Source organism: Nicotiana tabacum, chromosome 21, assembly GCF_000715075.1.
Source record: "Nicotiana tabacum cultivar K326 chromosome 21, ASM71507v2, whole genome shotgun sequence".
NCBI classification, from domain to species: Eukaryota; Viridiplantae; Streptophyta; class Magnoliopsida; order Solanales; family Solanaceae; genus Nicotiana; species Nicotiana tabacum.
Window position 1 is genome coordinate 68,535,670 of NC_134100.1, and position 21,087 is coordinate 68,556,756.

Sequence of the window (21,087 nt, forward strand, 5' to 3'; positions counted from 1 at the left end):
TATGCCCGATTTCAACCGTATATAGTAGAAAGAGTACTTTCTTTTCAACTAAAAAAAGAGTATTTTCTTTTTAGTTATGGAGCACAAATTTCAACGCTATTTTTGCATAAAAAAGTAAAGCAGCAAATTAGTTCGTTTGGGTTTGTATGAATTTTCAAAAGAATAATTAAATTATTAAAAATAATAGAGTCCTGAAAACGTTGAATATTGGGGGGAGACACAAGAAATATGGGGACTTGGGAGAAGGAGGTGAGTAGAGTAGTATAAAAAATTATTTTTCTAAAAAATATTTTTACTCTCTATTCAAATACTAAAAAATATTTTTCGATTTTTTTTCACTCACCAAACAAATAAGGAATAATAATTGATAAAACCACATATTTTTCATAAAAAACTTTTGCAGGAAAACATTTTACTTCCTACCGAACACACCCGAAATGAAAGGAGTCCATTGCCATTTGTAAGTTTTTTTCCGAAGACGCCGTCAACCTAGCAATTTTTCTTTTGGGACAAGTTGGCATGGCCAGTCCAATAGTCCATTCGCTCAACTCCTTCTCGAAGGCAAAAAAAAGAATAATTTCTTTATTTGAAAAAAGAAAAAGGTAGCAGCTGTGCAGGAAGTGCGAACAAGTTCTCCCTTGCGACTTTCACTCTCTCTGTTTCCATTCTCCCCCAAACCCTATTCTCTTTGATCTTCATTTATTCTTCACGTCAAAACCTTCTTCTCATCATATTTTCTTCTATATTCTGTAAGATCTACTTTGTGGCCACCATTTCTCTCTCTCTCTCTCTCTCTCTCTCACACACACACACACACAAAAGCGTATTAATAGTATTGGAATTTCTCCTAAATTTGTCTTTTTATTGATTTAACAGCTTTAATAGATCAAATCTACGATGCTGGGCGTTTTAAGGCGCAAGGCTTCTGCTTCGGTACAATTCCTCATTTAGCCCTTTTTCATTTGCGTACTTTTTTTCTGAGCTTTATTTATGAGTTGATAAAATTAATATAACGAAATTTTGTTTTTTTACTGGACAGTGCTTAGGGAAAAATCTGCAAGTGATTCGACCTACAGTGTCTACGTCTAGAATTCCCTCTGCCACAACAGAAAAGGTAATATAAATGCTTTATTATCTTGCTAAGATGCAGATTTATTTTCAGTTTAGAGGAGGTCAATTTTATGCTAAATTGTATTTGGAACATTTGAACCTGGAATTTTTCGCACATTTGAGTCTGAGCCATGTGACTGATGGTCAGTTTTGAAATAAATACGTTATTGAGCTATTAGGTTAAAGTAATTGATGTTCATCAGTTGATAGTTTTGGTTATTTTATTTGATGATGGTGGTGTCCGGGCCAACTTGCGCTCACCTCGACTATTCCACCAGTTACTTGTTACCTCTACCAACATAGGTACCGGGTAACTCTGCCACCAAGGCTTGGGCAGATGGGAAGAAATCACCTAGTGTTTTTGCCTATGCTGGGATTAGTTTATATTGGTTAATGAAATGACATTGCTTAGATTTGAATTTGAGGTTATCCCGGGAGTACCATGCATCAAAATAATTTTTTTCCTTTCATGTAGTAATTTTGATGGTGGTTTTGCTAATTTGGTTTGAATGGTTTAATGTCAGTCCTTGGATCTCACCTAATGTTTACTTCACCATGTCTTTTTTCTTTCCGATTTCTCCTTATATACTGTGACGTGCCAGATTTTGGCTTTGATTGCGTTTGATAGATTATGTTATCCAGGCTCTTTATCATTTTGTTCTCCTCTAATTCCGGGATGGTATTAGTTGTCTTTTGAAAATTTGGAGGTCTCATATCTTTGGACTGGCTATGCTCCTTTCCCCCCCTTGTAAATCTTGTTCAATTTGAGATTTTAGGCATAACATACTTTGCACATGTCAACAGCTATTACTTCTTCCTAGACAATGTGGTCATACTCGGAATTTCAGTCACCTTGTTTTACCTGGTAATTGTGGTGGCTCAATTACAAATTCAATATGTTCGTTTTACGTCGCTATCATTATTAACTCCTAATTTATGATACAGGATGCTCAACGAATTTGAGGCCAGAAAGGTTAGTAACCGTTTTCATTGCTAGTACATCTATTGCTTTTATGTTAAGCTGTATAGCATGAATAGATGCACCATACGCTTACCTCAATTAGCATTCCGCATTTTTCTCCGCGTAGGACACCCTGCTTTAGTTCAATGCTTGGAGGTGAAACCAACCATTGTTTTTTATCTTTGCATATCTTGGAGTCCTGTCTAAGTATTGCTTTTAGCTATACGGCTTGGTCATTATTTTTTGTCATTATGCTTACTCGAAGAAGAGACCTTGGTTTTGGCAGCTGCCTTTGTGCCTTCTTGTACTTGAATGAGAAATTAAGAGCTAGCGCAGTGTGAGAAAGACAGTATGTTCATATGTGCCAGAGAGATAAAGATCTACATGTTTCTGCACATGATATAAGTGAAATACTCCCCTTCCCGATACAATTTAATTGCCTATAGATTAATAAATGGAATGACTTACATTGTTTTTCAAATTGTTGTTAGAAGAATAATTATAATTGTTGAAGATTGATAAGGAGAACATCATAGTATGATCTAGATTTGCGTTTTGAAGATAGTGAATTTTATACTTGTAACATGTGTGGATGATTTTATTGTGTCTTAAGACATTTTGGGACATCTATAGATGGAACTTTGTCACACAAACTAAGATTAAGGGAGTTTTATGATCGCAGATCTGATTACTTCATATGCTCGAAGAAGTCTTTGTACCCATTATACAACAACAACATATCTAGTATTATCCTACACCGTGGGGTCTGGGGAGGGTAGTGTGTACGCAAACCTTACCCCTACCTTGTGAGGATAGAGAGGTTGTTTCCAATAGACCCTCGGCTCAGGAAAACATAAGCACCACATTAATGAAAATATAGACAAGAAGGGACAATACCAAAATATCATATAAAAACAGAATAAAAACAACAAGATAATAAGGTAATCAACAATGAAAAAAAAATAACGGTTTGTCATAAAAACCTACTACCTACAGAAAGCGAGATTGCGTGCCAATACTACTGTTATGAACACTCTAGACTACCTACTTTACTACCCTAATCCTCGACCTCCATACCTTCTTATCAAGGGTCATGTCCTTGGTCAGCTGAAGCTGCGCCATGTCTTGCCTAATCACCTCTTCTTTGGCCTACCTCTATCTCTCCGTAGGCCCTCCAATGTCAACCTCTCACACCTCCTCACCGGGGCGTCTGTGCTCCTCCTCCTCACATGACCAAACCACCTAAGCCGCGCTTCCCGCATCTTGTCCATAATAGGGGCCACACCCACCTTGTCGCGAATAACCTCATTTCTGATCCTATCTAACCTAGTGTGCCCGCACATCCATCTCAACATCCTCATCTCTGTTACCTTTATATTCTGGACACGAACGATCTTAACTGGCCAACACTCAGTCCCATACAACATCGTTGGTCTGACCACCACTCTGTAGAACTTACCCTTAAGTTTCGGTGGCACCTTTTTGTCACACAAAACACTGGAAGCGAGTCTCCATTTCATCCATCCCGCCCCAATACGATGTGTGACATCTTCATCAATCTCCCCATCTCCCTGAATAATAGACCCAAGGTACTTAAAACTCCCTCTCCTAAGGATGACATGCGAGTCCAGCCTCACCTCTCCTTCCCCCTTGAGTCTCGCCACAGAACTTACACTCCAAGTATTCTGTCTTGGTCCCTCTTAACTTGAAACCTTTAGATTCCAGGGTCTGTCTCCATACCTCTAATTGCGCGTTTACACCGTCTTGCGTCTCGTCAATCAATACAATATCATCTGCAAATAGCATGCACCACGGCACCTCCCATTGGATGTGGCATGTCAGTACGTCCATCACCAGAGCAAACATAAAAGGGCTGAGTGCCGACCCCTGATGCAACTCTATCATAGCTGGAAAATGGTCTGAGTCCCCACCCACTGTCCTCACTCGGGTCTTTACTCCATCATACATGTCCTTAATCAAGCTAACGTAGGCAACAAGTACACCTTTAGCCTCCAAACATCTCCACAAAACCTCTCTCGGAACTTTATCGGACGCCTTTTCTAAGTCGATGAACACCATATGCAAGTTCTTCTTTCTCTCTCTATACTGCTCCATCAATCTCCTAACAAGGTGGATGGCCCTAACAAGGTGAATGGCTTCTGTAGTCGAACGCCCCGGGATAAACCCAAACTGGTTCTCGGAAATAGACACCCTCCTCCTCACCCTTAGCTCTACCACTCTCTCCCAGACTTTCATAGTATGGCTAAGCAGCTTGATACCCCGATAGTTATTGCAATTTTGGATATCACCCTTGTTCTTTGTATACAGGAACCATCGTGCTCTAGCTCCACTCTTCGGCATCTTCTTCGTTCTAAAAATGACATTAAATAACCTAGTGAGCCACTCCAAGCCTGCCTTGCCCGCACTCTTTCAAAACTCCATCGGGATTTCATCCGGCCCGGTCGCTTTGCCCTTGCTCATCTTACACATAGCCTCCTCAACTTCATCAACTCTAATCCGCCTACAATACCCAAAGTCACGATGACTCCCGGAGAGTTCCAAATCACCTAGTACAATGCTCCTGTCCCCCTCTTCGTTCAAGAGACTATGGAAGTAGGTCTGCCATCTCTGGCGGATAAGCCCCTCATCTAACAAAACTCTACCTTCTTTGTCCTTGATGCACTTCACTTGGTCCAAGTCACGCGCCTTCCTTTCTCGTGCCTTGACTAACCTGAACAACCTCTTATCCCTACCTCGGCCCTCGAGTTCCTCATACGAATGACTAAAAGCTACAGTCGTGGCCGCCGTAACTGCTAGCTTTGCCTCTTTCTTAGCCAACTTATAATGCTCCCTATTTGCCCTTTTCTCCTCCTCGTCTATACTTTCCACTAGCTTCAGATACGCTGCTTTTTTGGTTTTCACTTTTCCTTGCACCTTTCCATTCCACCACCAGTCTCCCTTGTGACCACCAGAGTAACCCTTTGAGACCCCTAATACCTCTCTCGCGGCTTCCCTAATGCACTGCGCAGTCGTGGTCCACATAGCGCTTGCGTCCCCACTACTCCTCCAAGCCCCCATAGTCACCACTCACCAGCTTGACCCCCAACTCCTGCGCTTTAGCTTATGTCAAGGCTCCCCACCTGATCCTATGTTGGCTATACATCGCCCTCTTCCTCCTCTTCCTCGTGATCTCAAGGTCCATGACCAGGAGCCTATGAAGGGTCAAGAGGTTCTCACTCGGGATGACCTTGCAATCCATTATACAAAAAAAACAAAAAAGTGGAACTTAAAGAACCAAATTAATCTGGTTGATTTTTTTGTATACAAATATTTGTATATACTTTCAGCAGTTGACCTCTATCAACAGTACAGCCATGACCACAAACATGGATTAGTTTAGATTTGGTGTCCGAAAAACGCATTTCTCTTTTATACCCCTAAGGTCATTTTTGAATTGTAGTGTGAACAAAGGGAAAAATTAAATACTAGTAATTAGTTTCTCAGTAGAAATTCCACCTTATGCAGTAAATAACTTAAAATCATACTATTTACCTTTTATCATCCCATTATCATCACCAACTATTTAACAAGAGATGAGATAATAAGCCTTGAAGTATGTGTGCGTTGAGTGTTGCCACCAATATCTTGTCAAGATTAATCCTTTCTTTCTTATGTTGCACCCTATTGTGATGGTTGGCTTTAATGGTGGATCTTAGTGAGTAAAGAATAAAAGAGTTGTTGATTTTGGTATATTCTGCTGCTTCTTCTACCTCCCCCCTCCTCCCCGCCTTCCGTTGATCCATATAAATTATTTCATTATCTGCAGGGGAGCCGTGGCCAATCTTCACTCAAGTCTAACACTACAGATTCACAGCAGGCCCTTCTGTTCAAATAGTGGTATATCTTCTTTAGTAGTGATTAACCTTGTTTTGTATCTCGATACATGTGAACTTATTCCTTCATCTGCTGATGTCCGACATGTAACTTTAAAAATGTCATTTGGTCCCTTCTGCTTTCAGTGGTTCACCATGGATCTATCATTTTTATGCAATTAGTGCCTTGACAATATTGATGAGCTGCTGGAAAATGCTAACTACTGATTTGCCTATTGAATCTTCTCTAGTTTTTGACACATAAAATGATTATTATCTTTTGATATCTTTTTAGAGAAGATACTTTTTCCTTTTCTGTTCCTTTTCTGTTTTAGTATTGAGATCTTATATAGAAATTAAATGAATTTTGCAGGGTCTTTTGTTATTTTCCATTATGATCTTTAACATTTAACATGCTAGTTATGGTAATATACAAATTCCTATCTTGGAGTGAGTAATTTGCAATTATCTGTCCAAAGATACAGAGCTAGCTACTTGTAGTGGTGTGAAATTAAGTACTCTTTGGAAATTCACAATTGATTTATACTCCATATATTGTGAAATAATGAATTGGTTGAATGTTTATTCTTAATATTCTTCTTGTTTCCATTTCTAGTCTTCTTTTCGGTGCTATCCCTTTTTCTTCTTCTTCTTCTTCTATTGGGATTCCTTTAATCAGTAAAGAGTAACTTTTTATGTATAATAAAACCAGCAAAAGAAGTTGCTGGATAAGCTACAACCAAAGATACGACATTACAAATTGTGTAATGTGCTAATGAAGTCAGTCAGGGCACTAGGGCCAGAAGCTTTACATCTGCCATGTTGCACCAAAAACTAAGCAAAACAATACATCTGTTTTTTATATTAACAACTGTTTTATTCCTATTCTCAAACAACCTGTCATTTCTTTCTTTCCAGATTGCAGCCGGGATAGTATCCCAAATTGTGATAGAAGATCGCTGTATATCTAATCTGTTCCATCCTTGCAAAAACTGTAGTGTAGAATTGGGCATGCACCAAAGATGCCCAAGATATTTAGGAAAAGGTCCCAAATTTGGGAGGTAAATTTACAATGAAGGAAGAGATTGATGCCCTCGAGCTATTCTTCACATAAGACACATCTGTTGCATAGCTGCGTGCTTCTTCTTTTGAAGGTTGCTTTGTGTGAGACATGCATCTTTAGATACCAACCAGGAGAAACATTTAACCTTGAGAGGGGCCAAATCTTTCCAATGGGTTTCCATGGCCCAGGAATGTTATGCGAGGGAGCTTTTGTCGACATAGCATAACATGATTTCACTGAAAAAAATGCCTTTCGAATTCCCTTTCTTCTTCTGTTATTGGGCTTGGTTGGGATTTATCATGGATACGCAAGAACCTTAGAACTTTTACCCTTTTATTTTCATTATTAGTACATGAATTCGGCCAAGATTGGATATCTTGAAAAGCGTTAATCTAAAGCAGAGGAAACAGCTATACTTATACTGCAATAATGGAGTCTAACGATGACTACCATGACTAGCAAGTTCATTATATAGACACTTTTAACCTATGTATTCATTGTGTGCACAATTAGTCGTCTCTCAATTGTGGTAACGAAGTTACTATTCATCACTTTGTTTTCATTGTTATGTACATGAATTACAAAATTAGATAACCCTTAAAGTGGGTTGAGCGATGACGATCAGTGTTGACTCAATTTTATTATAATTCAGAAAATGTTTAAATTGCCATTTCCTTGTGCGCTCAATTGGATCTGCAATGTGGTGATGCAGTTACTAACATTTCGTCTTTTGTTTTGTCTCATCTGTATTTCTGCCAAAGGTGATCTGGTTGATGCTGTTGTTCCTTTTATGGGTGAATCCATAAGTGATGGCACACTGGCTAAGTTCCTGAAGAGTATGTTTTTTGTTATTGTGTCCGTGATGATATTATTTGAGGCAGAACACTTAGTTTCTTTCATGTCTCGTTCTTTTTAATCAGATCCTGGTGACAGAGTAGAAGTTGATGAGCCAATTGCTCAGATTGAAACAGATAAGGTATTTGGTTTGAGACATGTTTAACTAATTTTAATCCAAACTTTCTATGGGTTTCCTGGGAGGTTCAAAGCTTACATGTCATCTATACTTGGCAGGTAACAATTGATGTAACCAGTCCGGAAGCCGGTGTAATCCAAAAGGTAGAATATCGCTTTAACACTGGAACTCTTCATTTTCTAACCCAGTTTTATTGTGTCCTTATTTTGATACCAATGGATTCTGCATTTGCTTTTGGATATTTGTAGTTTGTAGCCAAGGAAGGAGACACTGTGGAACCAGGCTACAAGGTTGCTATCATTTCAAAATCTGGTGAGGGTGTAGAAAGTGTAGATCATGTTGCTCCGTCCGAGAAGCCATCTGAAAAAGAAGCTCCGAAGCCACCTTCTCCTGTTGAAGAGAAAAAAGAAGACGTGAAACCTAAAGTTGAGACAACTCCTGTCAAAGAGAAGTCTAAGGAAACTTCACCGCCTCCTAAGCGCTCTGCTACAGAACCCCAACTTCCCCCTAAAGAGCGGGAAAGACGAGTGAGTCTCTAAAACTTTTGAAGCTTTTGAAAGCTTATCGTCACGACCAGTGTTATTAAAACCCATGCTTTGTTGCTTAAAAAAATGAAGCTATGCATAAGCAAGGCGGTATCGCTTCAGTAGTCAAACTTTGCGCTTCTGAGAAGTGTGCGCTCCAACCAGAAGCGATTAATTTTTTGAATCTCAACTTTGAGGAGTTGGGTTAATATTGACATTATTGTATATTGGATGCTAAATTAGTTATTTTAATTATATCATAGTACTAGATTCATATGTGATCGGTATTTTCTAATCTTTCTGTAAATTGTGCACTTCACTTCAAAGAAGCATGCACTTCACTTCTCCCTTTTCGCTCGCTTCAAGCCCTGTAGACTTTGTCTCTTTATGCACTTTTCGCTTTTAAAAGCACTAGTCACGAGTATTCATTTGAGCATCTGTCGCAATTACTGTGTAGCAACATCTGAATCTTCTTTGATGATAGGTTCCCATGACCAGGCTCAGGAAAAGAGTTGCTACTCGCTTGAAAGATTCTCAGAACACATTTGCATTGTTGACTACATTCAATGAAGTTGATATGTAAGTTTGGATTGTAGTTTTGATAAACAAATTTATGAGCTTCTTTGCCGTATGTTATGGCTTAATCCTAGTGATATCAGAAAGATATCCGAAGTCCTTTGGTACCTTGATCTATGTTACCATGAATTCATTTACGGATACATATGCAGTACGTGTGTGGAAGCATCATGTGCCAGCATGTTAATCTTGCCAACTTTTAATGTATTTTGAAGAATCCACGTGAAATATCAAACCCATGTCACACCCGTTCGACATGGGTATGTCAAGGCACATGAAGGATCCTTGTAACACGGTTATTTTAATGACTAGAATTGGTTTAGTTGCCGTCCAAATTTTGGTACTTATCTTCTTTCTTTTTGATGAATTTTTTAGATAGCAAGTGACCTTTAAGGTTATAACGTAACTTTCTTTCTCAAGTTGATATCCTGGATGCAGATTTGTTTCTGTTCTAATCCAGTAGAGGTGTAGGAAGCATTTGTCATAGCCAATGAAGTGTTTGCTATGCATATTGTATTAGTTGTATTCACTAACGCCGATCTTGTTGCAGGACTAATTTGATGAAGCTCCGATCTGATTACAAAGATGCATTTGTTGAAAAGCACGGGGTGAAGTTAGGACTCATGTCTGGATTTGTGAAAGTATGAGCAGCATCAGTGTTAATACTTTTTCTTTTTACATATTCGTTGACAACCTCTGACGAAAAAGATCTATTACTTGTCCCCATAAAGAAAGTCTGACGAAAAAGATTATACTATTTCAGGCAGCAGTTAGTGCACTCCAGAATCAACCTATAGTTAATGCAGTTATTGATGGCGATGACATCATATATCGGGACTATGTAGACATCAGTATAGCTGTTGGTACCCCAAAGGTAGGCCCACCCTTTCTTTCCCTCAATATTTTGAGTTATATGACAGTTCATGGGAAATCTGTAATCTGATGTCTCACTATTGTCCTTCTACCTGCTTTTGGGAATCTATTCATGTTATTGCTAATGTTTTCCAACTTTCTTTTTCCAATTGTTCAGGGTCTGGTCGTCCCTGTTCTCCGCAATGCTGAGAAGATGAATTTTGCTGAGATAGAGAAGACAATAAACGGACTCGCTAAGAAGGCAACAAACGGAACCATCTCTATTGATGAAATGGCTGGAGGGTCATTCACAATATCCAATGGTGGTGTGTATGGAAGTCTTCTAAGTACCCCTATCATAAATCCTCCTCAGGTATGTCCCCTTGTTGAGACCACTGTTTTAAAAGGCGTTTCTGGGGCGAGGCGTACCAAAAATGCCCTGGGGCGATGGTGTGGGGCGAAAGTCTCAAGAGGCGTACGCCCAACAATTTGGGGCGTACGCCCCGAAGCTCCCGGGCGTTCGGGGCGTACGCCCGGGTGTTCGAGGCGCGTTTTTTTAGTGAGGAGTAAGCCCCAGAGACTTTTTCAAATTAAAACAAAATTTGTTGAATTAGTCCTTCGTATAATACCCAAATTCTCAAAAGTCAGTTTGGTAATTACTCAAAAGGTTTAAAAAGTAACTCAAAAGTATTAAATTTAAAAGTCAAGACCTTTTTTATTGATTTAAGCCTAAATTCATGGTTTTCTCAATTTTTTATCTTGTCCGCTAGTCTGCTAATATCTCCCAAAAGCAACGAATATTTAATTTTTTTTACAAATACAAAGAGAACTACATTCTTCTTCATAGCAGCAAATTCAAAGTTCAAATTGCAGGTTAATCATCCTTTTTGTTCCTCCATATAGAAAACTTTATTCTTTTAGACTCAAATTACTTGTGCTTGTAAGTAGCGTATAATAGATTATTTTGATTAGTTTTTTGTGGGGATGGAGCACACATATATATAGTTTTCTTCAATTTTTATGCAATTTTACCTGTTTATAAATATTTTCTGACATTATATTATTTTATAAAATATTAAAAATTAAATACCCTCGGGGCTTACGCCCCGCTGAGGCATATGTAAAACGCCTCACCTTACGCCCACGCCTTTTAAAACACTACAGGAGGTTAGCAATTTCTCCATGGAGTGATCTCACCATTTAAGTTTGTTGCTTGATTTTGTAGTCGGCTATTTTGGGGATGCACTCAATTGTGAATCGCCCAATGGTTGTTGGAGGCAACGTTGTCTCAAGACCAATGATGTACATTGCGCTGACATATGACCATAGGCTGATTGATGGAAGAGAGGCGGTGTACTTTCTGAGAAGGATTAAAGATGTGGTTGAAGATCCACGTCGCCTGCTCCTTGATGTTTGAAGATATACAACCATCTCTGGCTTTTGATTTGACTGTTCATGGTATACCTGAGTGTACACTCAAGCTTAAAACCAGAATAAACATGACAATGTCACAGTTTTGGAGGCCTTGAACATTGTTTTTCCCCCCTGATTATTTAATCAGCTGCAACTATCTATACTTGAGATCTGCAAATAGAGCTCTGTTGCAATTCAATCTTTCCCTTCCCTGATTCACTTTTTCCACAACTCTTTACTTTTGACATGATGCTGAAAAAGGATTATTTCTTGTTTATATGTCACCAGCTTGAACTGTTTTTATACATTTCAGTTTCATGTTATGCAGTTACACTTCTGTCTTCTGGATTTGTGGCAATTCCTTTCTTAGAACTGCACGGGTAGCCCAATTGGATTCACACGTGTTTTTAGATTTATTTACTGTGGCCTCTATTTTCCGGATACATCTCTTGACCTAATTAGAGTAATGCGTTCTTTCAGTACTGTGGTTAGTCCCATAATCTGTCATGCATTATTGCTATAATAAAAAGGTTGTCTTGCTCTTGATGTAATTGTGTCTCTCTTGTCATTCCTCCTAATTGCACGTGAGAAGGAATTGAGGATAATGGAAGAGTTTACAAGGTATGGAGACATTAGGAATCAAATGAGCATGATTAATGTTACTCGCTCAAAATTTGACGAGTTGGGAGAGCCCGTTAATCAAGGGTGCATCATAATGGGTTAAACTCGACATATTAGGCTTGTGCTAAATTGAGCTGGAAGAGTCGAAACAAATTGATTCTTGATTCGTTATTTTGGGCTAAAATAGTTAAATCGTCTAAAATAAATATAAGATTAAACAATAGAATATATAGAAAGAGAATTGTTTTTAATCTAATTGCATGAAGAACTTATTTTAGAAGTAGTTCTAAGTTAGGCATGGCCCACAATTCGTCTCATATTTATTTGAACATATTTGGATACCATTATCAAGGAACGTGGTAGGATGAATGAGATCTCTCCACCCTTAACCAAGGGTCTCGAGTTTGAGCCTAAAAATATAGAAACTTTAGTAGAGAGTGCTTTCCTAATTGAACTTACACCAAATGAATACGATTATTTAAAGGAAAAAAAAACATATTTCGACCCACAAGTTAAATCATGATCCATACTTTTGCTTAATCTGTTTTGACCCACCAAATTCTGACCACCTCGTCCATTTAAAATTTTGCACATAGGATTTGTATAAGGCCAAAAAGGCTTCCACTTCTCATTGGATTTTTAAGTTTTCGATTGTGGAGTACTTTGCAATTTGGGGCGGCAATCCAAACAAGAAGCCTCCCTTTGACGTGTTCAATAAAAGAAGCCTCCATTTACGTGCCACCACACACATTCCTGAACCAAACTACAAGTAAATCAGTTAGAAACCACAAGCATTTTCCTTTGTTCTTTCCTACTTCTTAGTCCCTAAGCATTTTCCTTTGTTACTAGCACGCTTTTAGAGTTGAGTTAAATATATTTTCCTTTACCTCTCTAATAATTCATCACAACTAGCAACAACAACCAAACGTTGTGTTTTTTTTTGAAGATCCAACGACAATGATTCAACCGTTATTCGCACTTGTATTTTTTGAAGTAGCTGTGGTATTGATCCTCGTATTCCGAACCCCTTTAAGAAAACCTGTTTTGATGGCATTGGATAGATCAAAACAAGGGAGGGGACCTGTGATAGTAAAGAGTGCTGGTGGAACCTTATTCGTGGTTTTAGTCTCAATCTTATTCAATGTCACTATTATTCAAAACCGTGCAACGGATTCTGGCACTGTCAATCCAACTGATCAAGTTCTATTGGCTAATCACCTCCTAGAAGCATCACTCTTAGGTAAATCTTTGTCTTGTTACAACCTTTACATCTTTTATTTTATAATTTTTGTCACATTATATTTGGCAGAAAAAGATCTATATAAATTAGTCCGATAAAGTTTTAACCATGGCTCATACATAACACACAACCAACAGAATGCTTATACATTACACATCCATTACCTTATAAAACAATTTTTTTCCTGTAAAAAATATTATTAAGTTCCAACCCAATTCCAACAATGCACTTCGTTAGTATGTTTTCTTAGTCCAATATTTTCTAATAGCTTGTTTGGATGGTTGTTACCTATTGTATTGTATCGTATTGTTACTTTAAATACAATGTTTGTTTTGATTGTTATTTAAATTTTATTGTATCGTATCGTTAAATCCATCGTTTCGTAATGACGAAAAGTGCCACTTTACGGAACGATGAATTTGGTGTGGTGACGTCATTTTCTTGCTTTTTTCTCTCATATTGCCCTTCCTTAATATTAAATAATCACATTTTATCATTTACCTTACTTCTTTATATAATAATTCTACTATGTATCCTGTTTTTTCTTAATAATGTTGCAATTTTATTCTTCATATTGTTGGTGCGTGACATCATAAAATGACGGCAAACGATACAATTTATCCAAATGTTGTATTCATCAAACAATACAATACAATATGAAACAATAGATAACAATAATCTAAACTTGAAGATATAGAGAACTTCTAGTATTTTTTAATAAAAAATATTTTATTTAATATTAGATTGAGATGAGTTAAAATAGAGACCGTGATGGTTCATATACCCAATCCCAACTTATTTAGAATTGAGGTATAGTAGTAGTTTTTTTTGTTATTGTCTTACTATATTTGGTATCTGACGTAGAATAATATCTTTCTTTGTTCTGGTGTACAAATGCAGGATTTTCATTGTTTCTTGCATTGGTCATAGATAGACTTCACTACTACATAAAAGAGTTGCGTCTGCTAAGGAAGACTTTGGAGGCAGAAAAGAAAACAAAACAGAGCCGCGAGGTGGAAAATGTGACATCAAAAAGTCCGACCAAAAGTACATAGAAATGTGGAGGCTATATTTTCTGTTTGTTTGATCTTTTAGGTCGTCTTTAACACGTATATTTGACACATCCTAGTGCATGATGATGTGGTTATTTTTTCTCCTATTATTTTAAAACTCCTTTGTTTTCCTAAATGTCTGATGGTGATTTGTAATTTGTTTATTCTAAGAGTATACTGTTATTTAACTGCCACTCTTGTTATCAAACTACCAAAGAAATAGAAATGGAGAGGAACCATAAAGTTTCAAGGACTGGCTTGTTCGAATATTTTCAAAAATAGAGCATATAAAAAGTTTTGAAAGTTTGCAAACTCTAATTATTGGAGTTGCTTCTGGAAAACAAGAAAAGTTAAAGGATTTTTTATGGGAAGGAAACAAAGATAGGAGGGCTTTCCATTTGGTGAGGTGAGATAAGGCTGTTCTAGAGAAAAATAGAGCAAATTATGCTATATACCTATACTATCCAAAATAATTACCTGCCTTGATCTATTCTAGAAATAATTACAATATATACCTATGCAACCAAAAGTAATCCCCGTTAATCCTTCTTCCTATTTTGTTCTTGTTAAAGCTAACTTTTCTCCTCCTTTTCTCTTTCTTCTCTTATCATTTTCTCCACTCTTTCTCTTTCTTTCCTTTTGCCAATATCCCTACAATTTTTCATTAGATATATGATCTATCTACTCCCTCTCCTATCTTTATCATTTGCCCCAGCAAAAAAAAAAAAGCTAAAAAAGAAAGATCTATCAAAAAAGGATAGAAATTTCTAAGGTTTCAGTTTGCTACAAATTTGTGAGGTTGTATATGTAATAACAAATTTTAATTGCCGACGTTCTTTTCGGCAAGTTTTGGTCGTATTCACCTTATCGACTTTACTTTGGAGTTTGACCATCTAATTCATTTCCGAAAGCGACCAAATCATTAGTACAAATTTGGCGGTATTGTGACAAGATATGTGTTTGTTTGAAGTATTTTGCTGTTGAAATTGTTGGGTGTTGTTAATTGATGGTAGATTATGGTGTTAATGCTAATTTTTTGAGATTTATTATAAGAAAATCTAGTCCACCATCGAGGAACTTAAAAAGTTTGAAACTCATAAAGAGTGTTTGTTGAGTTTGTTGTTGTTTCGATTCGATGCTGACTAGAGTGTGATTGAAATGTTGATCGTAGGCTGTGGCAAAAATTTGAGTCAATTTGATAAAAATTTTGGAGATATATTTTTGGATTTTGGATTAAAATTGAGTTGAACTAGTGAATTAGTGAAGAAGATGAATTTGTAATGTATACCAAAATGTTATAACATATAGCATTTTGGTATATAATAATTAATTCAATAATATAATTAATTACAATAGTATACTATTATGGTATATGATATAATGTAATAGTATACCGTTGAACAACGAATATAAGATACTATTTTGGTATACTATATGCCATTTTGATATACAATACATAATTCAACAATATACTATTATTGTGTACAATATAATATAACAGTATACTGTTATAGTTAGATCATTTTTTAGTTCTTTGTAATTTTCAGGCCCTTTCCCAAAAGTTAGACGAAGTTTTCACACTTTTTCCAAATATTTTCGTAAACCAAGTATTTGATAGAGTTATTATTTATTGTATAAGAAGTAGGTATAGGAATAGACATAAAATAATTATATATTTATTTGGTATATTTGTATACCATTCTAGCATACTAATGTACAAAATATTAAATACTAATATATTATTTCATTATCGTATATGACATATACCATATGGGTATCATAATATACTACACCAATATATTTTAACTGCTACTAATATATTATTTTTGGTATATTATATGCTAGAATAAGTTATTTTTTAATAATTAATACATGAAAAAATAAAAATAAATAAAAAGGTGTACTATATCGTTATCTTTTTTCATATAGTTAAAAAAGAAAGAGAGAAAATATATCATTTTGGGTTAAACTGGCGAGGAAGAATTTGTACAGTATACGAAAATGACATACTATATACCATTTTGGTATATAATTCATTCCAATTGTATACTGTTACAGTATACTATATAACGTAACAATATACTATTACAATTTGGTCCTTTTAGAATTTTTTTAATTTTTCTTTATGCATGTGTATTATGTAATCATTTTAATTTTTTCTTTATGCGTTTGTTTTATATAATAGTATTATAGTACAATATCTTGAATATATTATTATATTAATATGTGGTACATTATTTTTAAATTTTTCTCTTTATGCATGCGTATTATGTAATAGTAGTATAGTCATATATAGTTGCTTGAAATTAATTAGTAGAACTGTATACCCTATTGGTATAATTATATGTCATATTGGTATCATATGGTAGTTGGAATATTTTTTGGTTGACCGAAGTGCATTTTTATGTGAATTCTATTTTGAAATGGTTTATATGATCATGTTTTGCTGTCTTGGATTTTCTTGTACCTATGGACATAGATTTTGTGTATTATGTAATAGTTTTTATAGTTATATGCAGTTGTTGGAACGACCCCGTACAACTATATACCCTATTAGTATAGCTATATACTATATTGGTATCATATGCTAGTTGAATCTTTTTTTGGTTGTATTAGCTTCATTTTATTTAATTTTCTTTTAATAATAGTAATATAGTACAATATCTTAAAATACTTTATTATATTAATATGTGGTACACTATTTTTTTAATTTTTTCTTTATGCATGTGTGCTATATAATAGTAGTATAGTCATATAGTTGTTGGGAATTAACCAGTAAAACTGTATACCATGTTGGTATAGTTATATTGCCATATTGGTATCATATGGTAGTTTGAACATTCTTTTGGTTGTTTTAGCTGTATTTTTAAGTGAATTCTATTATGTAATTATTTATATGAACATGATTTGCAGTGCTAGGATTTTTTTGTGCCGATGAACATAGATTATGTGTATTATGTAATAGTTTTTATAGTTATAGGCAATTATTGGAACGACCCCATACAACTATATACTATGTTAGTATACGGAATGAGCAAGTTGCTTTGTGAATATTTAGCTTGCAATGCGAGCATGTAATTTTCTCATACTTTTATTGCATCCTTTAATGTTTTGGTACAGTAGTATAGTCGCAGATAGTTGTAGCAATATTCTAAAGTAATCATATACTCTATTGGTATACATGTATACCATAGTGGTATCATATGGTACTAGAAATCTTTTTTGCTACTTATACTTTTATTACATTTTCTAATATTTTATTATCATTTCTATTCTAACTAGTATATATGGAGATTTGATGGATGTAGATTGTGTTTTCTTGCTCCATAACTCGTTGTGTTATTGCTAATGGTAGAGTGTGTACTGATATTTGTAGGGAAGGAGATCAAGTTTTGCATGACAATCACGTGTTGATTCTTAGAATCTGATTATGTAATTTATGGTGTTCAGCAACAGTCAGTGTGATATTCAGTGAATTAGATCAAGTGGCAACTGATATTATTTCAGTTTAATAATTGAATTAAAAAAATGAGAAAAAAGACAAAAGGTATATTATACTAGTTATATTAAAAAAAAGGTGAACAAATATTTACTATATCAGTTATTTTTTCTTATTGTATAAAAAAAGAATAATAAAAAATAGTGCACACAAAAATGAAATTAGATTATGTGGAGAAAAAGAATATAAAAAAAGAAGTTAAATGAAATTAGAAAAGGAACAAGAAATAAAAAAAAAATAAAAGCAAAAAAAGGAGCCAAAATTGAGTGTAAAATTAAATTATGATAATACTAATAATATGATTTGGACCAAAATAAATAAACAGAAAATGAAAAAAAAAAAGAAAACGAGAAAAAAGAAAAGGAGAAAAGACAAGAAGCTGAGAAATAAAAAAGAAAAGGAGTAAAAAGACAATAAGTAGGAAATGTTATTAATTTGATGGATAGAAAAGTAAATGAGTAAGTAAGGATAAATAGTTCTATTTTTGTATGTAATTGTGTCGTTCACCCAGAAAAATAGGGGTGGGCTTGGTATTAGAAATTTAACCTTAGACAATGAGAGCTTGCTTTTGAAGTGGTTGTGGAGGTACGGCAAAGAAGAAAGATATTTATGGAGATGGATAATTTCAAACTATTTTTTTTGGAAGATTTTTCGATCTCTGTTACAAAATTTTCATGGAAAAATGGTACGGTATAACAACGTACTCGTATAATAAGCAGAGAAAAACCAAACTGGTGTCAATTTCCCATTTTTCATTGCTATTTGTAAGGCAATAGGCCTGAAAAAGTATTTAAAACATATCAATTTAGATATTTGTACCTTTTTGAAGTAAAGGACCATTTCTTATATGTTTGGACTAGATTCTATTTGAGAAAGTTGAAAAAGCACTATCTCATTGCAAGGTTTTAAATAATTTGGCCTTTCTGAACGCATTTGTTTTTTGACAAAGACTCTGGTTTTCCCCCCTTTCAAATGATAATTATTTCTCAGAATATCAAACCCATGTTTGAATTGAAATTGAGTTTTCCAAAAACTCAAAATCTAGGATTGATATTCTCAGTTTTAAAATATTGAAAGTTAACTCTTTACAAAACGACAGCTCGCTGCAACTGTCTGTTTATTTTACTAACTCACTCCATTAGATGATATCAACATGCTACCGAGTATATAACTTTATATGCATCTCCAGTTTGGGCAAGCAAAGTAATTTCCTTTATCCAACTTGTATATGGTCGAAATAGATTTCGGCTTTCCTACGTTCGATCGAGTTCAAGTGGTAAGAAGTCGGAGCGGGACTTTGGGAATGAGCTCTGAATACAGTATTAACGAGCCTCGAGTCCGAAGGCTGCTCGAGGAATCGGCTCGATAACCTTATCAAGCCCGTTACCAAATCGATCAGCAAGGCATTGTTTCGAGGTCGTAAATGCGCGACGCTCATCCCGAAGGTTGAACTCGAGCCAAGACCGAAAGGCTCGACCCAATAACGAGTTCGAGCCAGTATCCAGCTCACAGACAATAGCCGTTGCAACCGCATCAAGAGAGAGAATCTTGACGGAAATCAAGGAAGGGACAAATCATCATGGGTCTTTCACTATATGCTTTATTTTATTATTTTTTATTATAAATAAAGTAATGACCCTCTACTATGAGCACACAGAATAGATTGGAACAAAAAGATCTTTTCTCATATACAAAGATATCTCCTTGTGCTTGTTTTACTTCATTTTATTCATTCTTTCTGTTCATCATTCTCATTCTCATAATCAAAATACTTGTATTGTTATCTTTATATCAAAGGGTATTACGTAGCCTTAGAACCATACATAAATTTAACATTATCCGATTTTTTGGGTAAACAGTTTGGCGCCCACCGTGGGGCTAAGGATAACAGTGATTGTTTGATATAAATCTACAGTACACACCAGCTTACAACTTCAAATCAGCAATGGCTTTACCTATCGACCACGAAGCCGGCCTTCAAGGTGAAACCAACAACTTGGCACCTGGGGCCGGAAGGTCACTTGACGATGGCACTGAGGCTCGAATCGAAGTACCCGAAATTCGAGCCAAAGTAGCATTGGATGTCAATTCACAAATAACTCTGGAGGCGAATCAGCGTTCCAAACCGGAAAGAAGCATTCAAGGCGGTACTCGATCCGTAGCCCGAGATACCTATAACGCGGGGGAAATCGGGGCCAACTTACGTATGATCTTCGAGATGCTACAAGCCCAACAAGTAGCGATAGCTCAGTTATAGAGCCAAACTCATATACAAAGCAGGCCGAATTCCAATCCGCTTCGAGAAATCACCCCCAGAACGGAGCCCGTCATAGTGAAATCAAACGAGCAAGAATCGGGGACCACTCCCGAAATTACTAAATTGCTCGAGGAACTTACAAAATGAGTCGAAGCCAACGACAAGAGAGTGAAAACATACAATGCCAGGGTCGATCAAATCCCGGGGGCTCTACCAATGATAAAAGAGCTTGATTCGAAAAAATTCATACAAAAGCCTTTTCCCTCGAGTGCGACACCGAAACCAATCCCCAAAAAATTCCGTATGCCCGAAATTCCCAAATATAACGGTACGACCGATCCTAACGAACATGTCACCTCTTACACATGTGCCATCAAAGGTAACGATTTGGAGGACGATGAGATCGAATCCGTGTTGTTGAAAAAGTTCGGGGAAACCCTCTTGAAGGGAGCAATGATCTGGTATCGCAATTTACCACTAAATTCCATCGATTCTTTTGCCATGTTAGCAGATTCGTTCGTAAAGGTACATGCTGGTGCCATAAAGGTTGCAACAAGAAAATCAGACCTCTTCAAAGTAAAGCAAAAGGGTAATGAAATGCTGAGGGAATTCGTATCCTGATTTCACATGGAACGCATGGAATTGCCACTGGTCACAGACGATTGGGCCGTACAAGCTTTCACCCAAGGGCTGAACGAGCTAAGTTCGACAACATCACATCGACTGAAGAAAAATTTGATTGAGTATCCAGCAATAACTTGGGCAGATATACACAACCGATATCAATCGAAAATTAGGGTCGAGGATGATCAGTTGGGAGCTCCGTATGGACCCGTGCATCAGAACAGGATAGCTACTAAAAACCAAAGGGAGATCGACAGAGAACAAAGGTCGAACAGAGACCGATATCAACCGTACTTCGCAGATCGAATGAACAACGGTTCAGCACGCAATACAGTTCGGAACAATCGAAGGATTGATGGAGGGCAAAATTCTCGGGGACTTATGAGCAAGAGTAGATTTGATAAATATGTCGATCCTATAGAAGCACCTCGATTATCAGAATATAACTTC

At 36.2% G+C, this 21,087-nt stretch overlaps 1 protein-coding gene and 1 long non-coding RNA gene across 3 annotated transcripts; both read left to right on the plus strand.

The window, feature by feature from the left end:
• The first annotated feature begins 477 nt into the window (after positions 1–477).
• On the plus strand, positions 478–11,686 carry LOC107828007 (dihydrolipoyllysine-residue succinyltransferase component of 2-oxoglutarate dehydrogenase complex 1, mitochondrial). Of its 2 annotated transcripts, none has more exons than XM_016655259.2 (15): positions 478–749; positions 877–933; positions 1,040–1,114; positions 1,915–1,975; positions 2,056–2,083; positions 5,898–5,968; positions 7,768–7,842; positions 7,927–7,982; positions 8,078–8,122; positions 8,228–8,506; positions 8,988–9,082; positions 9,630–9,720; positions 9,843–9,953; positions 10,110–10,304; positions 11,157–11,686. In XM_016655259.2, exons 2-15 carry the CDS (start codon positions 898–900, stop codon positions 11,346–11,348), a joined length of 1,410 nt encoding a protein of 469 aa, XP_016510745.1. In that variant the 5' UTR covers positions 478–749; positions 877–897; the 3' UTR covers positions 11,349–11,686. The 2 variants fall into 2 exon arrangements, with proteins under 2 accessions (XP_016510745.1, XP_075097620.1); XM_075241519.1 differs by having other exon boundaries at positions 500–620.
• Positions 11,687–12,647: 961 nt separating this feature from the next.
• LOC107828008 (uncharacterized) lies at positions 12,648–14,445 on the plus strand. The gene is made up of 2 exons (XR_012704477.1): positions 12,648–13,205; positions 14,106–14,445. It is a non-coding gene; the product is annotated as an uncharacterized LOC107828008 (long non-coding RNA).
• Positions 14,446–21,087: the final 6,642 nt, after the last annotated feature.

Excerpts from the sequence above, each read along its gene's own strand:
- LOC107828007 (XM_016655259.2), top strand. The coding sequence starts at position 898 with ATGCTGGGCGTTTTAAGGCGCAAGGCTTCTGCTTCG. Across the intron at positions 5,969-7,767 it reads GCCCTTCTGTTCAAATAGTG|GTGATCTGGTTGATGCTGTT; the intron begins GTATATCTTCTT and ends TTTCTGCCAAAG. Across the intron at positions 9,954-10,109 it reads TAGCTGTTGGTACCCCAAAG|GGTCTGGTCGTCCCTGTTCT; the intron begins GTAGGCCCACCC and ends CCAATTGTTCAG.